The sequence below is a fragment of the Pan troglodytes genome, chromosome 3 (genome assembly GCF_028858775.2).
Source record: "Pan troglodytes isolate AG18354 chromosome 3, NHGRI_mPanTro3-v2.0_pri, whole genome shotgun sequence".
In the NCBI taxonomy this organism is placed as follows: Eukaryota; Metazoa; Chordata; class Mammalia; order Primates; family Hominidae; genus Pan; species Pan troglodytes.
The window spans coordinates 109,370,330-109,390,729 of NC_072401.2; the positions used below are offsets into that span (position 1 = coordinate 109,370,330).

The following is a 20,400-nucleotide window of genomic DNA, read 5'->3' on the forward strand; positions in this document are numbered from 1 at the left end:
TAGCTGGGATTACAGGTGCACGACACCACGCCTGGCTAATTTTTATTTTGTATTTTTAGTAGAGACAGGGTTTCACCATGTTGGCCGGGCTGGCCTTGAACTCCTGACCTCAGGTGATCCTCCCGCCTTGGCCTCCCAAAGTGCCAGGATTACAGGCGTGAACCACCGTGCCCAGCCGATAGCAGCTATTGTTTAAAATCACACAAAATAAATAGCTTATGAATGACTGGATTTGGTATATCCTCTGGTGATAATGGTGCTCTCTGGCTTCCCTTCTGATTCTTCCTCATTTGCTACTGCTGCTTCCTTGTTTCCAGATGCCTTTTCTTTCTTCTCCCATTGAAACTTAAAGAGCTAGCTCAAATGCCACCTCTTCCAGGAAGCCGTCTCTAACTCTTGCTCTCTTCCTCTGGTCCGAAGGCAGAATTATTCCTCCCAGTCTCTCTTTTCTCCTAGTCTTGGTATGTGTCCTTGGTGTAATAGAGTTGGTCTGTGTACCATGACTTACTTATCTTTGAATAGACTTGCCATATTGTCAATTTGGAGAATTTGTGAGCAATTGAAATATTACATTTCCAAAGGATCTACGTCCAACTCTTGGTGTCCACTAATAAATGCTCTTTCTTTGGATTACTTTATTTCTCTTTGTAGCTCTGTTTCCTATTTTGTAGTCTCCCATTTCCATCTTCCTTCTTACACTTCCATCTAGTTGACTACTGACACCACTGAACCAAAATTTTCATCTTTCCTCTTAAATGTGTTCAACTTCTGAGCTCTTCTTTCACTCTTTGACTTGCTTGGCCCCTAGATTTGATCACTCACACATCCTGAAAATTATTCCTCCTGAATAATTCTGAAATCCATTCCCAGAGTCTCCATTCTTACTGGAATTGCAGGCAGAAGAAATTGCATGAGCCACAAAGGAAAGAAAGACACCTAGGTGTGTTAGGGGAGCGGAGTCATGGTAGAGTTAGGGAAAGGACATGAAAATCATTACTGCCATGTGATTCTGAATTCTGTTTTCCCTAGGTTACAGTGAATGACAATTTAAGAAAATAATTGGGATGCAAATTGAGAAAGATATGTCTCATTTAAGTTTTTTTCTACCATTTACAGAACTTGAAGGTCTCTTCACAGACTAATTTCTTATCTCGAGCATGGTGGTTCCCCATCTTTTATTTTTTTGAGAAAAATGTACAAGGCTCAATTCCTTGCTGCTTCTCCTGGCCGCTGTCTTGGCCTCCTGGCTGCTTCAAATCATCATGCAAAAAGTATTCACGGGTTCAGAAGATTGGTGAAGACAATGAGAAATCGACCTGAGGAGCAAAACAAAGGCATCAGCTCTTACACCAAAAGAGTTAACGCTGTAACCAAAGGTATAGTTTTGTTTTTTATTTTAGGAGAACTGACTGGTAAATGAAGAAATGGACCAAATTTTGTGTAAACGATTAGAAAGATGAACAAAGTATTGCCCTTTGACTGGTTTTCTTCTTCATCCTGAGAAAGATACATTCTCTTGCAGCTCTTCATTCATTGGTGACAAGCCCCCACCCCGGGACTTTACTAATGAGCTTGTTAAAGAGGTGCCAAAGAACATATTCCTCCTTTCTTTATTCTTTCTCCACCAAAACCCTCTACTTCAGAATTTTTTCAGGATATTTTTCAGCCCAAGGTCAGAAGAATGTGTTAATATTTTAAATAAAATATCTGGACATCTACAGCCACTGTGTAAATAGAACTGCCTAATGTTGAGAGTGGTTTTTAGCATTAGGTTTAGCAAGGGGGAGATCCGTGGGTTGTGCGTCAGCTTTGGGTGAATTTTGTTTCTACCCTGTCACGGGGAAAGTTCGGGTTGAGTCCAGGAGTGCACACTGCTGCTGCCACCCAATGCGCTACGTATCACTTTTTTTTGTTTTCTTTTGTTTTTAAAAGATCATTTTATCTTAAAAAGGAAAGCTGATCCAAATAAACACAAAAGTATTTGACACACCCCACAGATTTTACATGTGTGTAAATGTTTCACTTTAAAATCTCTATGACAGATACACAGGAAACATGAGATAGTTTCTGCTAATGAGTGGCCCTTGAGTACACACTTGGATGCTGTCTGCCCTGTAAATTTGGATCTGGTGCCCCAGGGCAGTCAACTCTTCTAGCACAGGCTGAAAACACGTGTGTGTCAACTGAGGTTCACGCCACTTGGGGAATGAGCCTGTTTTCTTTCCAGGTCAGGCCCTGGTGTGAGATCAATTTTAGGGCTCCTAATTGGAGCACAGAAATGTATTTGGTCAAATTTCATTGAAGGTGATTTCTTCCTTTTTATGTTGTACTTTATGGAAAAACCAAGATGGAACCTGAAAGTTAATGTATCCTTGCTTTTAGCAAGAGACTCAGTTTCTTATAACTAGTCCTAAGGACATATGCCGCAATTGAGTAATTTTACTTTTACCCTATGAAAATAACATGGTGCTGCACTATAATATACTCTCAGAATCAGTGTGTTAGTTACAGCTATACAGTGAAGGGGGATAACTGTTTCTAAATTTCTTTAAGGTGATGCCAAAAAATGGATTAAAAAATCTGATCAGATTTAATGTTACCAGATTTAGTGCATTATTTAATGCTATTGGATCTTTTGGATAATTCTTGGCTTAATTTCTTAACTACTTGAAGGTTAATTTGCAAGACTTTTAAAACCTTAGAAAAGTTTTAAGGTTGCAAAGTTATCAACACTGGGGCAGAGGGTGGAGAGGCCAATGCGGGTAGAAGGAGGCAGTTATGTTTATATTGAAGGTGAAATTTTTCTTTCATTTAGAATGGAAAACATCCCCAAATGTATCATTATAAACTAGTCAGCCTTGACTACACAAAATTGACCTTTAAGTTGCTTGAGAAAAACACAACGCAAATCGTTCAGAAGGGTCAACATCCTTTGGTGCTAAAATCTTGTGTATGTTTTCAGAATGGCTTTTTCTGTATGTCATAGAATAATCACTAAAGGGAAAGGTAGTTGAATTTAAAGTCATGAAGCAAGACTCTTTAATTCAGTTATTTTAAACAAGAATTAAAACCCCAAACATCCTTGGCAGGCTTTGAAGCACACAGAATTTTCTAGTATTTCTTATTAAATACACCAATAATAAACATATACTTAGTTTACCTGATGAGTTTAGACATAATTCTATATAATGTTCACTTATATTCATTTATTAACTAGCAACACTTGTGCAAGAACAAGGTATTCTGCTTGAAAACACTGATTTTTAAGTTCCTGTTGCCCGATTGTAAAGAAAATCATCTGACACAGAAGCCTGGATTTTGCTCTCCTAACACTGGTGTTTTCCTTGAGCCTCTAATTCAAATAAAACAAACTGATACACCTTACAGCCTTATTCATCTGTGTCTGGATAACTCACTTTTCATCTATTGAATAAGAAAAAGTGTTTAAACTTAATAAAATAAAAAATTGTGCACCAATTACTACAGATCCTTGAAACAGTAAGCCTTGGATTTTAGTCAAGTAATCCAGTTTTTTTTTAATTTAAAAAAAACCATCACCTTTTAAAGAACTTTAAAAACACCTGTGATGCCAATGTGGACACTGCCGCTGCCATGTCTTTACACGCATGTGTCGTATAGCTCTGTCATCGAGTTGAGGAAGTCCATGGTTTGCAAATAAGGGTGGGGGAATCAAAATTTCAAGATGGAAAAATAAAACAAATAGTAAAACCCATTTACATGTAGGAAAGAAAAGTTGAGCTTCAACCCAATGTGCCACTTTGATATAAAACAAGTATGATATATATATAAACTGAAGGTATAAAACAAGTATGATCTTGCCTTTGAAATCATAAATGTTTGGGGTACCTGTTCTTTGCCAGTTAAGATACATATCTTATTATCTTTGTTTTTTTTTAAGTCTATGCTCCTGTTTGAAGCTTTTCCTGTAATTTAGGTTGTCTGTGAAATACCTATAACATATAATTCCTATAGAGTATGCCACATTTTTTTTCTAACTCATTTCAAATGAAGTTCTCTCAGATTCTAGTTTTTGAGCTTGTCCACTAGATCTGAAAATAAAGCATCCTTTCCTGAGTCCACTTGAACTAATTGTGAATTTGTTACTTAATTTACTGGCATCTTGGGAAACAAGTTTTGCTGTGGCAGGAAGGCTGTTTTGAGAGTGAGCGTTGAGTCTACTCTGGTTTGTGGATGACATTGCATTAGGGTTATTTCCTGTATTACCAGTGCCCCCTTGTGGCAATATACTTTATGACTTGGAATGCAAACACCACTTTTAAAAGCCTGTTTTCAAGTTTTTGAAAGGCATTTGTTTTCTGTTGTTTGCCAATAATCTGAAAGTATCATGTGAAAGGAATTATTTTAAAAGCATTTTAAACCTTTCCCAAAGGTAAAATGTGCTCAGATTATAGGCACTTGTAATTCTAACCTTGTATCCATTTGATCAAAGAAAATTTGTAGAACATTTTTACCTCTCATGATCACAATCATTAGTGTCTCCCTTTAAAACGACCTATGTTTTGTTTACTTTGAAACACCAAATTTGTTGTCTTGGTTTTTTTTACATGACAGAACTCATGCAGTTTCTTTTTTAGTTGAAAGTTCACATCTTGCCCCTTGAATAGTTTGAACATTTCTTTCTTAATTCTTTTTTGTTTTTGTTTTGCACTGTAAAACTGATGAAAACTTTAAGCCAATCTTAATGCACTAGCCTCTGTAGTGTAAGGAAGTGTGAGAAGGAATTTCTTAATGAGTTTACACGTTTAAATCAAGCATATTATAAGTTATATGCCATGTGTTGAAGGCTTTTCTATTTATATATATAAAGATTTTTAGTATTTGTTTTTAATGTCCTTGTGTTGCAATAATTTAACTCCTTTGACTCAGTTGCTGAAAATATTTCTTCTATTAAGAAGTGCTCTTGACTTTAACACCCAAACACTGAAAATCATGTCAATGTTACCCAAAGATAAGTTTTTATACAGATACACACCTTATAAGTTCTGATTTATTTTCTTACTCATTATGCTGTGTTCTAAATAAATCATGAATGAGAAGAGTGCTTTATTGTGAAATTATTTAAAACTGTCCTTTAAAAGAAAAAGAGGAAACGATGAACAAAAACTAATCTAATTGCCAAGTTAGAATTCATTATTTAATTTACCTCCTATGCAATGATTAATGCTGCAAAATGTATGGTTATGTTACCGTATATTCACAAAAGAAATATTATTACAAGGTTTCAGAGGTAGCCAATTGCATTCTTTTGGAAATTTACTGTACTGTTTCAATGTGTTAAGTGCCTTGTTGTAAAGTAAAATTTTAAGTCTAGATTCATTATTTTCCTGACATATATTTTTCATTATGATATCTACTGTATGCTATTGTGATAGTTTTATGAAATGCTTACATTTTAATCAAATATGTAAATTTCAGAAGCTCTTTTCTCCTACCCACCAGTACCTTAATCATTGGTTTATCACATTGGATTCAAATTCAGGTTCCTTTTTTGATAAAGAGGAAATTTGTTTTCCATGCTTGTGATTTTGTGTTTGTAAACATTTCAGGAGGAATTTAGGAGTGTAACTATAGTTTATACTTCTATAATGTTGTCTTACATTTACATTTTTAAGTGCCTAATTGTTAAAACTGATTTATGTTTCTCTTCTAAAGAGGATATGTGTACTTGGTTTCTAATCTCTTTGGTTTTGCTTTTTAAAAAATGCAAGAGCCTATACTTTGTATTTACCTAATAAACCACAGTGACATCAACAGTCTTTTCAAAATTAATATTACTGTTTCTTTCCATTTACAAAATGTGTCATTTTTAAAAGAGTTCTAGTTTTAGAGTACTTGTTAAAACCGCAAGAGGGATATTTTCTTCAAGCACTATTTTTAAAATAAAGTAATAACTTTCAATTAGTGGATTTAAGGTGAAAAATAATTCAGAACAATACAAGGTCATTCACAGAGAAGAAAATAATCACACATTCCATGATTCTGATTTTCATTGTTCACAAGAGGACAAAGTCACTCATGAAAAGCAGACCCCTTTCTGTCACTAGGTCTCCTTATGCCTTCACAAGACAGAAGCCTAAGGTAATATCCTCAACTGGAGTTTGCTAGACATTGCAACAGCAAGGTGCGGTAAGTAGGTTTTGAATCTGCTGATGACAAATGCCCCTCCTCCAAGATAAATTTTGTAAAAGCAATTCATTGGGGTGAAGTGAATAGGATAAGATAATAAGGTTCAAAGAGTAAGTTACAGGAGATAGTCCAGGCTTTATCCTTAGATTATCTAGAAATGATAGAGCATAGATCAGAATAGTTTTTCTGCCACCTCCACCCAGACCTTGGATGAAAAGCTCATCACAGTGACATTCCCATCATCCTGTGGAAACACTGGCATGCTGATTTTGCTGGCCATATAGCTTCAAAGTCTGCCCTTATCTAGAATGCATCATGCAAGAAACTAACGTGAACTCTTGTTCATCGTGCAAGGGACTAACAGGAACTTTTACTAAGGGGCTAATTCATTCTGGGTTCCATTTGTTTTCTTCATACAAAAGCTCTTGAGTGTGCCTCCTACGAGAGGATAAAACTCTCTGGGCATTTTTGAAGGTACTGAGGATAGTGAAGTTTTTTAAAGTAGTACTCTGTCTCTTACTCCAATAAGGAATCAATAGGCACTTTACAACTGCAGTTAAAGTGGCATTTTCAATCACACTAATCATGGGCAAGTTTCCTAAGTAATTAAAACCACTTTAAAACAAAAAAGAATGGTGATCATTCATGCTTGGTTTGAGATCTCTACCTCACAGCTGTTGATTTTAGAATTAGAATGTAGTGGTGTGTCCAAACAAGTTTTGCCACCAGGATTAGATGCTAGTCTCACTAGAAAGTGAATTTAAATTCGCTTACTTCAACCCCCATCTCATCCCCACCACATTTAAAGATAGAAAAGTATCTATATGATCTATATGTCTACTTAACGACGGACTCAGCTTCAAGTCTGTAAGGTTTTTTGATTGCAGGTCATTACAGTCTTGACCCTGTGTAATGCCTTCAGTCTCTCCAGATGATCATGCTATTAAGAGGTCGCCACAACTTTTGATAATATTCATCTTCCCTGATATTTTGAATCTCCTGCTGAGACACAGGAAGACAGGAAACTAGACTATGTTCACCAACCATTTGAGTGATTCTGTGTGCCATGCACTAGAGCTGCTGATACATAAAATTCCTGACATTTAAGTGGAAATGTCTGCACTATAAGACTCGCCCATAACTCCTAAGTCACATCATAAGAATTTCAATTGCATAAAATATATGCAAGTCTTAGGAAATGTTTGTAAGTTTTAGGAAATGTTGGTCAGGGCCTTCATAGCCAGCTAGATGTTTCAGAAGTGGAAGTGAATTGCTTTTCTGGATGCATTGTCACTGAATTTTACCATTCTTTTCTATTTAATATTTTAGCAAAATTGCACAATAGACATCAAATTTTATCTCATCCAAAGGTTGGGAGAGGTCATATTTTATCTCATCCAAAGGTGGGAGAGGTCATGTTTTATCTCATCCAAAGGTTGGGAGAGGTAATGTGCCATGGGCTCTGAGCATCCATCCAACACATTTTTTGCTGGGCATGCTGAGTGCAAGGCCCTAACTCCTGTTACCCAGGCCATTTCTCAGGATTGTATTTGCAGTAAGCAATGTTAAGTAATGAGGTAGCATATTACCCTAAATAAAGAGAAGTCTTTTTTTCTGTTTACTGTAAAGCAGTAAAAATGCGAAGCTCAGTGGTCCTCAGTTGAGGTGCAAACCCACTGCATATGTAACATCTGTCTTCACCTCTCCAAGTCATCCCCATGGGATTTGAGAGACAAGGGAGCCAAAGGGACCATGCTGACACTTTGGATACTGCTATGCTATGTGTAGTGAAGTCCTTTGTCTCTGACTCAGGAGTCTTGTGTCTTCTAGCATCCAATGAAACAGGAACAGGCTAACTTGTGGGCTTGTAAGTAAAGTCACAGATGCTTCACGAATTGACATGTAAATTTTATTTTCTTCTAATACATAAGAATATCAGAAGCATAATACTGTATTAAGTTAGGATAGTAATGGATTATGTATTACTGTGTGTGTATATAGATATATGTATATAATGCACATTTAATCCGTATGTGGCACCCGTAATCGAACATAGCATTTTACAGTTAACGCTTGGCATACATTTTTAAATCTAAGTTAGGATAGTAATGGATTATGTATTACTATGTGTGTGTATATAGATATATATATATAATGCACATTTAATCCATATGTGGCACCTGTAATCAAACATAGCATTTTACAGTTAACGCTTGGCATACATTCTTTAATCTTCACAAAACCCTGTGAAGTAAGCAAGGCAAGAGAAGGTGACCCCATTTTATGACATGAAAGGGTTCATAAATGTTAGAGCTAGAACTTGAGTTTTGTTTTTGTGGGCTATAGCTTGCTGCCTCCCTGTCGTAATTACTATGGTCACCATCACAGTTAGGGTTTTGTTAGGAAATTAGTTTCAGAAGCAAACTGTCCTTGGGACAGGTTCTTTGTCACATGCTACAGATTTTTCTTAAAATTACAATTTACTAATTTCAAAGGGGAGAAAAGTTGGCTCCTAGTGCAAAATGGCCTTGAAGGCAAAAGAACTCCTCAAGAATCCTCGAGTGTCTGAACCCACAAGTTTGTTAGAATAAAGCAAACTCACTGTCAATGAGTTTTAATGTCATATGTCTCAGATTATGTTTCCAAAGCCCCCACTCTGCCTGCCTTTCCCACATAGTGCACACTAATCAGATACATGAATTGTTTAGCCGTAATCTCTCCAGAAACTTCCAGAAAAGTGAATGATGAATTGCTAGTGTGGAAATGTCTTTTTTTCTAATAAAAAGAGAAGATTTCATTCACTAATCTATGGCACCCTTGACCATGGGATTAAGAGTGATCCTGTTATCCCAGTCCCAAGTATTAGGTTGGTGCAAAAGTAATTGCGGTTTTTGCCATTGCTTTTAATTTCAAAAAACACGATTACTTTTGCACCAATCTAATAACTCCAGCCGATCCAGCACAGTGACACAATATGTTTAGTACCATCCTGTACCACCAACAAATTTACTGTATTTCACCAGTAACTAGTGAGTTGATTTTTTAATAACCTGCCTATATATTGGAGAGAATATCAGAGTTTGGGCAGTTCTCAGAGGATTTTGAGATTAAATTATATCAGAGTTCAGTTCAAAAACAAATAATTGTTCAATATTGTTTTGTATAGCAGCCTTTACAAAAGAAGTGACAAGTCTTCTCCTGGAGCTATATAAAATGAAATTGCCCAAACTGAAAAAAATTGCAAATATGTGGGAATTAACCAACACACTTAACTGGTGGAGCAAAGAAGAAATTGCAAGGGAAATTTGATAATACCTTGAGACAAATAACAAAAATACAGCACACCAAAACTATGGGATGCAGCAAAAACAGCACTGAATGAAATGTATACCTATAAATGCATATGTTTTAGAAAAGAATAATGTAACTTTAGATCTTAAGGTACTTGAAAAAGAAGACAAAATAAAATTCAAAGTTAGCAGGAGGAAGGAAATAATAAAGACTAAAACAGAGATAAATAGAGAATAGAAAAATAATAGAAAAATCGATGAAATGAAAAGTTGGTTCTTTGAAAAGAGCAGCAGACTTGACAAACCTTTAGCTAGATTGCCTAAGAAAAGAAGGCTCAAATTACTAAAATCAGAAATGAAAGTGGAGATATTACCACTGATTATACAGAAATAGGATTATAAGAGTACAATGAACAAATGTACAAAAAACCTACCAGTACCGAATCATGAAGCAATAGAAAATCTAAACAGACCTCTAATTAGCAGGGAGGTAGAATGAGTAATCAGAAACTTTTCAACAAAGAAAACCCTGAACTGTGGCTTTGTTGGTGAATTCTACTATGCATTTAAGGAAAAAAGTAGCCAGACGTGGTGGCTCACGCCTTTAATCCCAGCTCTTTGGGAGGTTAAGGTGGATGGATCACTTGAGCCCAGGAGTTTGAAACTAGCCTGGGCAACCTTAACAAAACCCCATCTTTATCAAACAAACAAACAAAATAGCTGGGCATGGTGACACATGCCTGTGGTCCCAGATACTTGGGCACAAAATAGGAGGACTGCTTGAGCCTGGAAGGTTAAGGCTGCAATGAGCTGTGATCACACCACTGCACTCCAGCCTGGGCAAAAGAGCGAGATCCTGTCTCAAAAAAGAAATAAAGAATTAACACCAATACTTCTTAGACTTTTCCAGAAAGAAGAAAGAACACTTCCTAATTCAGCCTGTGAAGCCAGTTATCACCAATACCAAAGCCAGACAAAAACACTACAAAAAAAAAAACAAAACTTAAGACTAATATACCTTATAAACATTGGCACAAAAATCTTCAACAAACTACTAGCCAACTGAATTCAGCAGCATATTAAAAGGGATATATAACAAGACCAAAAGAGATTTATTCCTGAAATGCAAGGATGGTTTAACATGAAAATCAATCAACATAATACATTAACAGAATGAAGAGTGAAAAGTACATGATCATTTCAATTGATGCAGAAAAAGCATTTTACAAAATTCAACATTCTTGCATGATAAAACTAAACATACTAGGAATAAAAAGAAGTTGCTTCAACATAAGGAAGTTATCATGAAAAAGCCAGCTAACATCATGTTCAGTGGTGACTGAAAGCTTTTCCTCTAAAAGGGAAATGTCAAGAATGATCAGGAACAAGTGAAGAATGCCCAGTTCTCCACCTCCATTCAACATAGTATTGGAAGTTCTTGCCAGAGCAATTAAGCAAGAAAAAGAAATAAGAGGAATTGAAATTGGAAAGGAAGAAGTAAAATTAACTATTTGCATATGACATGATCTTATATGTTAAAAATTCAACAGAAAAACTTTAGATTTCAAATCATGAGTCTGAATGAAAAGTTAAAAATTAAAAAGTTAAAATGAAAAATTTTAAATTGTTATATCTAATGAATGAATTCAGCAAATTTGCAGACAAAAACACACAATCGTTTGTATGCACTAACAATGAACAATCTGAAAAGGAAATTAAGAAAATAATATCATTTATAATAACATCAAAAGAGTAAAGTACTTTGGAATCAATTTAACCACGGAGGCAAAAGACTTGTGTGCTGAAACTACAAAACATTGCTGAAAGAAATTAAAGATCCAAATAGATGGGAAGACATCCCATGTTCATGGATTAGAATACTTGATATTGTAAAGATGACAATATTACCCAAAGCAATCTACAGATTCAATGCAATCTCTATGAAAATATCAATGGTGTTTTCTACAGATATAGAACAACCTGTCCAAAAATTCATATGGAATCTGAAGGGAGTAAAATAGTAGCCAAATTGTTTGTCAGTATGCCCAAATTTTTCAGAATAGCAAAAACTACTGAAAAAGGAATGGTTGGAGAACTCATATTTCCTGATTTCAAAACTTACTCCAAATGTACAGTAGTGAAAACAGTGTGGTACTGGCACAAAGATAGACATACAGACTAATGGGATAGAATAGGGACCCCCAAAATAAACTCTCACATATATGGTCAGTTGATTTTCAATAAAGGTACTAAGACCATTAGATGGAGAAAGGATTGGGGTGGGGCGGGGGGGATTGCTGTTTTTGTTGTTATTGTTTTTGTTTGTTTGTTTTGAGACACAATCTCACTCTGTCACCCAGGCTGGAGGGCAGTGGCACAATCTCAGCTCACAGCTACCTCCCCCTCCTGGGTTCAGGCAATTCTAGTGCCTCAGCCTCCCAAGTAGCTGGGACTACAGGTGCGTGCCACCACACCCAGCTAATTTTTGTATTTTTAGTAGAGATAAGATTTCGCTATGTTGGCCAGGCTGGTCTTACTCCTGGCCTCAAGTGATCCGCCTGCCTTGGCCTCCCAAAGTGCTGGGATAACAGGTGTGAGCCACCATGCCTGGGCAGCATAGTGTTTTTAACAAACAGTTCTGTGAAAATTGGAAATCTACATACAAAAGAATGAAGTTAGATTCTTACCTTATACCCCATACAAAAATTAATGCAAAAAATGGATCAAAGACCTAAATTTAAGAGCCAAAACTATGAAACTCTTAGAAGAAGCAGATGAAGCTCTTTATGACCTTGGACTGGGTAATGACTTATTAAGTATGACATCAGAAGAATAAGCAATAAAAAACAGATAAACTGAACTTAATCAAAATTAACTTTTTTGCATCAAATTACAGTATGAAGGGAGCAAAAAGACAATCCACAGAATGACAGAAAATAGCTGCAAATCCTATATCTGATAAAGCAGTTGTCTCCAACCTTTTGACACTAGGGACTAGTTGCGTGAAAGACAATTTTTCCACGGACCAGCAGGGAGGAGGGAGATGATTTCGGGACGAAAGTGTTCCAGCTCAGATCATCAGGTAGTAGTTAGACTGTCATCAGAAGCATGCAACCTAGATCCTTCGCATGCACAGTTCACAACAGGGTTAGCGCTCCTATGAGAATCTAATACCACCACTCATCTGAAAGGAGGTGGAGCTCAGGTGGTCATGCATGCTCACAGGCCTTCTACTCACCTCTTACTATGCAGCCCAGCTCCTAACATGCCATGGACTGGTACCAGTCTGCAGCCTGGGGGATGGGGACCTCTATGATAAAGGATTCATATTCAGAATATCTAAAATGATCCTACAACTCAGCAACAACCAAACAACCTAATTCAAAAATGGGCAAAGGATTTGAATAGACATTTCTCCAAAGAATATATATAAATGTCCAGAAAGCATATGAGAAGATGCTCAGCATCATTAGTCATTAGAAAAATACAAGTCCAAAACCACAATGAGATACACTTTACTACCATTAGGATGGCTGTTAAGGAAAAGACAAACACAAAATGACAAGTGTTGGTGAGGATATAAACAAATTGCATTCTTCATTTACAGAACCCATTAAAAAATAATAAAAGAAATTGCAACCCTTATTGTTGCTGGTGGGAATGTAAAATAGTGCAGCTTCTGTAGAGAACAGCATGTTGGGTCCCCAAAAGAATTACCATATGATCCAGCAATTTTACTGCTCTGTATTTAGCCAAATAAATTGAAATCAAGGACTCAAACAGATATTTGCACACCAGTGTTCATAGTATTATTCACAGTAGCCCAAAGGTGGAAACAATCTATGTGTCTATCAACAGATGAAAGGATAAACAATGTGATATATACAACAATGGAGTATTATTCAGCTATTAAAAGGAATGGAATTCTGACACATGCTACAAACATGAGTAAACCTTGAAAATGTTACTCTAAGTTAAATAAGCCAGATACAAAAGGACAAATATCATATGATTCACCTTAAATAAGGTACCTAGAATAGGCAAATTCATAAAGACAAACGGAATAGAGCTTATGACTAAAGGAAAGGGAGAATGACAAGTTGTTGCTTATTAGGTACAGAGTTTCTATTTGGAATAATGAAACACTTCTGGAAATAGCAGTGATAGTTACACAACACTGTGAATGTACTTAATGCCACTGAACTGTACACTTAAAAATGGCTAACATGGTAAATGTTATACATATTTTTACCACAATAAAAAAACCCAAAAAAACTCCTGACATTTCAGCATATTTTTAATTGAAAGAAACCGAAAATAACTTAGATATTTACTAATAGAGGATTTGAGTAATACATTGTGACATACTTAAATCGATTTCTTAATGGGCTCCTTGGTTTGATCTTTGCCCCTTTAGAGGCAGCAAAAGTGATTCTGTTAAAATACAAGCCAAATGATGGCATTCCTTCTCAAAAACTCTTCAGTGATGCACCATCTTACTGAAAGTAAAGATCAACATCTCTAAAATGCCCTACATTGCTACCTCTCTGATTCCATCTCTTACCACCTTTCCCTTCCTCTTTCCACTCTAGCCAGATGGCCTCCTTGTTCCTGGAAAACTCCCAGCACACCTCAGCCTCAGGGCCTTCACACTTACCATTTCCTCTATATGGAATGCTCTTTCCCCAGGTATCTAAAAGCCGTCCATCAGGTGATCAGCTGTCTATTTAAAAGAGGCCTTCCCTGAACAACCTAAATGAAATAAAACACTCCCCTACACACACACATACACACACACACACACACACACACACACAGCAATTCCTACCATCCTCTTCGTGTGCCTTATTTCCTCCATAGTACTTATCACCAACTGACATTATACATTTGTCCATCCCTTTCTATATCTTTTGTAGAGATGGAGTTTTACCATGTTGTGCAGGCTGGTCTCAAACTCCTGGGCTTGAGCAATCCACCCACCTCAGCTTCCAAAAGTGCTGGGATTACAGGCTTGAGCCACCATGACTGGCCTGTCCATCTTTTGTCTTCCCCCACTGAAAAGCTCTTCGAAGGGAAAGCGCTTTGTTTTGCTTAGATAGTATCTCCAGTGCTGAGAATAGTTCATGACAATTGGTGTGCTCCAGTAAAAATCTATTGATGAAGAGTCTATTCAGTGAAACTACCAGACAGCTATTAAAAAGGATGAGGCTGATGGATACTCACTGGCATGGCGAGATTCTCAAAATACATTGGTAGGTTAAAAGAGCAGGTTAATTAACCAAAAGTAGAGTGTGATGCCATTTATGGGGGAGCAGGAGGGAAATTATGTAAACATAAGAAATCCGAAAGGATATATCACACTTTTAATACAAGTAACTCCAAGAGGTAGAAAGGCAAAAGGGTGTGTGTGTGTGTGTGCGTGTGTGTGCATGTGTACACTTTATGTATCAATAGCCTTAGAAGTGTACCAGTTCTTTTTGGTATATTTATCCTACTGAAATAATCAAAGATGTATATATCCCACTATGGTTTATAATAGCAAAAAAACTGTAAGGAGGGTCAATAACTGGCTATTGGTTAAACTTTGAAATATTTTTAAACAATCGACTAGATTTTTTTAAATTCAAGTGTCAAGAAATAAAAGCCTGCAGGCTAAGCACAGCTGCTGCCTTTTTTCATAAAGCAAATTTTATTGGAAATAGCCATACCCATTTATTTACTTATTGTCAGTGGCTGCTTTCCTGCTCCCACGGCAAGCAGAGTTACACAGTTGTGACAGAGACCATATGGCACACAAAATCTGAAATATTTACTATTTGGTCCTTTTCAGGCAAAGACTGCTGATCCCGGGGCTAGAATATAGTAATTAAAAATGATTTGTGGGAGGCAAGAGGATCACTTGAGGCCAGGAGTTCAAGACCAGCCTGGCTAACATGGCAAAACCTGTCTCTACTAAAAATACAACAACAACAACAACAACAACAACAATTACCGAGGTGTGGTGGCACATGCCTGTAATCCCAGCTACTTGGGAGGCTGAGGCATGAGAATCAGTTGAACCTGGGAGGTGGAGGTTGCAGTGAGCCAAGATTGTGCCACTGCACTCCAGCCTGGGTGACACAGCAAGACTCTATCTCATAAAATAATAATAATAATAATAATAATAAATTTTTTAAAAAATGAGCCGGGCACAGTGGCTTATGCCTGTAATCCCAGCACTTTGGGAGGCCAAGGCAGGCGGATCATGAGGTCAGGAGTTCGAGACCTGCCTGGCTAACATGGTGAAACCCCATCTCTACTAAAAATACAAAAATTAGCTGGGTGAGGTGGCAGGTGCCTGTAATCCCAGCTACTCGGGAGGCTGAGGCAGGAACTCACTTGAACATGGGAGGAGGAGGTTGCAGTGAGCCAAGATCGCGCCACTGCACTCCAGCCTGGGTGACAGAGTGAGACTCGGTCTCAAAAAAAAAAAAAAATACCATTCAGGACATAGGCATGTGCAAAGACTTCATGACTAAAACACCAAAAGCAATGGCAACAACAGCCAAAATTGACAAATGGGATCTAATTAAACTAAAGAGCTTCTGGACAGCAAAAGGAACTATCATCAGAGTGAACAAGCAACCTACAGAATGGGAGAAAATTTTTGGAATCTACCCATCTGACAAAGGGCTAATATCCATAATATACAAAGAACTTAAACAAATTTACAAGAAAAAAACAACCCCATCAAAAAGTGGGCAAAGGATATGAACAGACATTTCTCAAAAGAAGACATTTATGCAGCCAACAGACATATGAAAACATGCTCATCATCACTGGTCATCAGAGAAATGCAAATCAAAACCACAATGAGATACCATCTCACGCCAGTTAGAATGGCGATCATTAAAAAGTCAGGAAACAACAGATGCTGGAGAGGACGTGGAGAAATAGGAACACTTTTACACTGCTGGTGGGACTGTAAAGTAGTTCAACCATTGTGGAAGACAGTGTGGCGATTCCTCAAGGATCTAGAACTAGAAATACCATTTGACCCAGCCATCCCATTACTGGATATATACCCAAAGGATTATAAATCATGCTACATAAAGACACATGCACACAGTATGTTTATTTGTGGCACTATTCACAATAGCAAAGACTTGGAACCAACCCAAATGACCATCAATGATAGACTGAATTAAGAAAATGTGGCATGTATACACCATGGAATACTATGCAGCCATAAAAAAGGATGAGTTCATGTCCTTTGCAGGGACATGGATGAAGCTGGAAATCATCATTCTAAGCAAACTGTCACAAAGACAGAAAACCAAACACCACATGTTCTCACTCATAGGTGGGAGTTGAACAACGAGAACACATGGACACAGGGCAGGGACACAGGGCCTGTGGAGGGGTGGGGGCTGGGGGAGGGTTAGCATTAGGAGAAATACCTAATGTAAATGATGAGTTGATGGGTGCAGCAAACCAACATGACACATGTATACCTATGTAACAAACCTTCACGTTGTGCACACGTACCCTAGAACTTAAAGTATTAAAAAAAAAAAAAAAGATTTGTGGGAGAACAACATGGAAAATGTTAATGATATCTTTTCATTCATATATTTATAAATATGTGAATATTATAAATAGGAATATTTATAAAGTTTACAAATACATAAGACTAGAAGAATATATACATAAATGTTATAAATGATTACCTCTGAGTGGTAAGAATAAAAAGGTGATAGTTGGCTCCTTTATAGTTTCCTGCATTTTCAAATTTTCTATGAAAACTGTATTACTCTTTTAAAAAGCAGAATAAAATATTGGCTTTGAAATATCTGGTTTGCAATGAGTATGTTCTTACCTAAAAGAAGAAGTAAGTAACCTTTCAATGTCCTTTCTTTCTAAAACTTCATTCTCAGTGAGGTTTAGAAATAAGACTTCATTATTAGGCAGAGGGCCAAGCACAGTTACCTAAACCAGGAGGTAACAATCTTGTGTTAGTTTTTTTTTTTTTCTTTTTTGAGACAGAGTCTTGCTTTCTTGCCCAGGGTGGAATGCAGTGGTGTGATCTCAGTTGACTGAAACCTTCGCCTCCAGGGTTCAAGCGATTCTCCTGCCTCAGCCTCCCAAGAAGCTGGGATTACAGGCATGTGCCACCACGCCCAGCTAATTTTTTTGTTTGTTTGTTTTGTATTTTTAGTAGAGACGGAGTTTCACCATGTTTGCCAGGCTGGTCTCGAACTCCTGACCTCCAGTGATCTGCCTGCCTCGGCCTCCCAAAGTACTGGGATTACAGGCATGGGCCACCGTGCCCAACCCCCTTGTGTTAGTTTTATTGAAGTAACTGGCTTATACTTTGCCATGTAAATATAATTTATTCTTTCAGATTTTATTGACTAAGCATGCTGTTAATCAGAGGCCAAAGTCAAAGTCCTAAGAATCCACTTAAGAAGAAGAATGTTAGAGACCAGAGGAATCTAAGAGTCCTTGTGTTATAACTCTCTCTTTTGACCAGATGAAGAAAACAAATCAGAAATGTTAACAGCATAGCCTGGCCAACCCAGTTAGATTTGGACAGAGGTCCCCATGTGGTTTCCACGATGATTTCTGCATAGTAAATGGAAGTAAATGAGGAAGAAATAAGGAACAGAGAATTCAGCAACGCTTTGGCGTACACAAAAATAAAATGTCAGGAATCAGTAACAATTGTGGCCAGGCTAACTAAAGTGACTAACTGTTCCTATGGCTACCCACCTCACAATAGATTCATCTCATAAATTAAACCTGCTAAGTCTTCTTACTTCACCATGTCTTTTTCGCCAAGATACTGGCTTTTTAAAAAAAATTGTTTTACTGAGGTATAATTTACCTATAGTGAAATGCACAGTTAAGTTTTGACAAGTGCATACATCCAAGTAACCAACACTTCAATCAAGATATAGAACATTTCTACCACCCTAGAAAAAATTTTCAATTTCCCTTTCCAAACAATCCACCCTGTTCTAATGTCTATCACCATAGGTTCACTTTGTTTGTTCCAGACTTCATATAAATGCAGCTATTTAGTATGTATTCTTGTGCCTGGCTTTTTCACTTGGCATGTTTTTTGATATTTATCCACGCTGTAGAGTGTGTCATAACTGATTGATTTTTATTGTGGTGTAGTGAGCTATCAAATAAGTATACCATAGTTTCCCCTTCCCCTGCCCCCCCTCTTTTGTTGAAGGACATCTGGATTGTGTTCATTTTGGTGTTAAATAAAAAATGTGTCCTAATCCTGGCACCACCTTGACCAAATAAAGGGATGTTTTCGGAATTGGATTTTGTGACTTTTGAGATTCTGCCTTACACTGTTTTAGATTTTTTTCAGGGGCCTTTCTCCCGTCATCTCTTCTCCAAGTAAATCATACATAATACATGCAAGTGGAGAGGAATGAAGTAATACTGAAGATAGGCACGTTTATTTATTCATTATACAAGACATAAAGGCTAAATATAGGAAACAATATCCTGGCAAGTCTCACATTCTAATCTTGGAAAAAGCTGGTAAATCTGCAAGGTGTGAATAAGAGGCAGCAATAGTGACAACCTATTAAGTTTAAACTATTATCAAGAACCCAGTGATAACTATTATAATTACAGCTTTTATGTATTGAGTACTAGTTGCTAGACGTTGTGCTATTATTTAATTATTATTATTTAATTATTTTATTTAATCCCTATGCTTGATATAGGTATATTTATCATCCCAATTTCAGTTCAGGAACATGGAGGCTCAGAGAGTACATAAACACATATATAGAAGACACTCAACGGAATATATATGAAGTAAATCATAAGAACTTAAAGGGAATAAAGGTGTTAATTTTTAAATGGCCAGTGGAGTTGTGCAACTAAATAGTGCTAATAACATTTCTACTTTCTCTTTTCATTAGCATTTTGCAAACCCTTCTTAAGCCATGCACTCTCTCTGTTCATGCTCATTGATTCTGGATGGGTGTCGTGTGTGGCATTTACCTCCCAGAGAATTACAAACCAACTGAACAATTGTAGTTTTACAAATAGAGTAATTTAATACCACTCTTTATAACAAAATAAGTACTCAGCTATTTTGGATATACTGTAACCAACAATTCTGGCCAAAATCCATGTCGAACAAGAATATAGGTAGGAAAGTGGGTGGTTTAAAATTATCTTTAGGGTCTCAATAAAAATGATTTTTTCCCATAATCCTCTTTCTTACCACTTCTGCCCACCCAAAAGATCTCTTAGTATTCTCTTCCTTTACTGCTTCTGCTATTATTTTTTTACCTATATAAAATAAGAGAGATGAAGCAGAAAGTATTCCTTTATGTGGCAAAATCGCCCTGAATGTAATTTGGGGAAATTCATCCTTAAGGAGCACTGAATGAGCTGTGTGGTTTCATGTTTAAAATAGTGTATCCAGCTGGGCATGGTGGCTCTCGTCTGTAATCCCAGCACTTTGGGAGACTGAAGCAGGCAGATTACCTGAGGTCAGAAGTCCTAGACCAGCCTGGCCAACAGGGTGAAACCCTGTCTCTACTACAAATACAAAATTTGCCGGGCGTGGTGGTGCGGGCCTGTAATCCCAGCTACTGGGAGGCTGAGACAGGAGAATCGCATGAACCTGGGAGGCGGAGGTTGCAGTGAGCCGAGATCACACCACTGCATTCCAGCATGGGCGAAAGAGCGAGATTCCATCGCAAAAAAAATAATAATAAAATAAAAGTGTATCCATAATATTATGAACAATATCACTTCCTGTATTCGTTTGCAAGGGCAGCCATAACAAAGTACTACAGACTGGATGTTTTAAACAACAGAAATTTATATTTATATCCTCACCGTTCTGGAGACTAGAAGTCAAAACTCAAGGTGTCAGCAGGGTTGATTTCTTCTGAGACCTCTCTCCTGACTTGTAGAT

General features: G+C 37.1%; 1 protein-coding gene and 1 long non-coding RNA gene across 5 annotated transcripts in view; one reads left to right on the plus strand and one right to left on the minus strand.

The window, feature by feature from the left end:
- The window catches only part of SGMS2 (sphingomyelin synthase 2), a 90,520-nt gene extending 84,709 nt beyond the window's left edge, over positions 1–5,811 (plus strand). For 2 of the 3 annotated variants that reach the window (XM_009448103.4, XM_016950960.4), the window contains exon 7: positions 1,117–5,811. In XM_009448103.4, coding sequence (XP_009446378.3) covers positions 1,117–1,320 — 204 coding nt within the window. In that variant the 3' untranslated portion in view covers positions 1,321–5,811. 3 annotated transcript variants of the gene reach the window in all.
- Positions 1,161–20,400, minus strand: part of LOC104006161 (uncharacterized) — a 79,046-nt gene continuing 59,806 nt past the window's right edge. For both annotated transcript variants that reach the window (XR_008547584.1, XR_679750.4), the window contains exon 2: positions 1,161–1,316. This is a non-coding gene — a long non-coding RNA (uncharacterized LOC104006161). The remainder of the gene's footprint in view (positions 1,317–20,400) is intronic.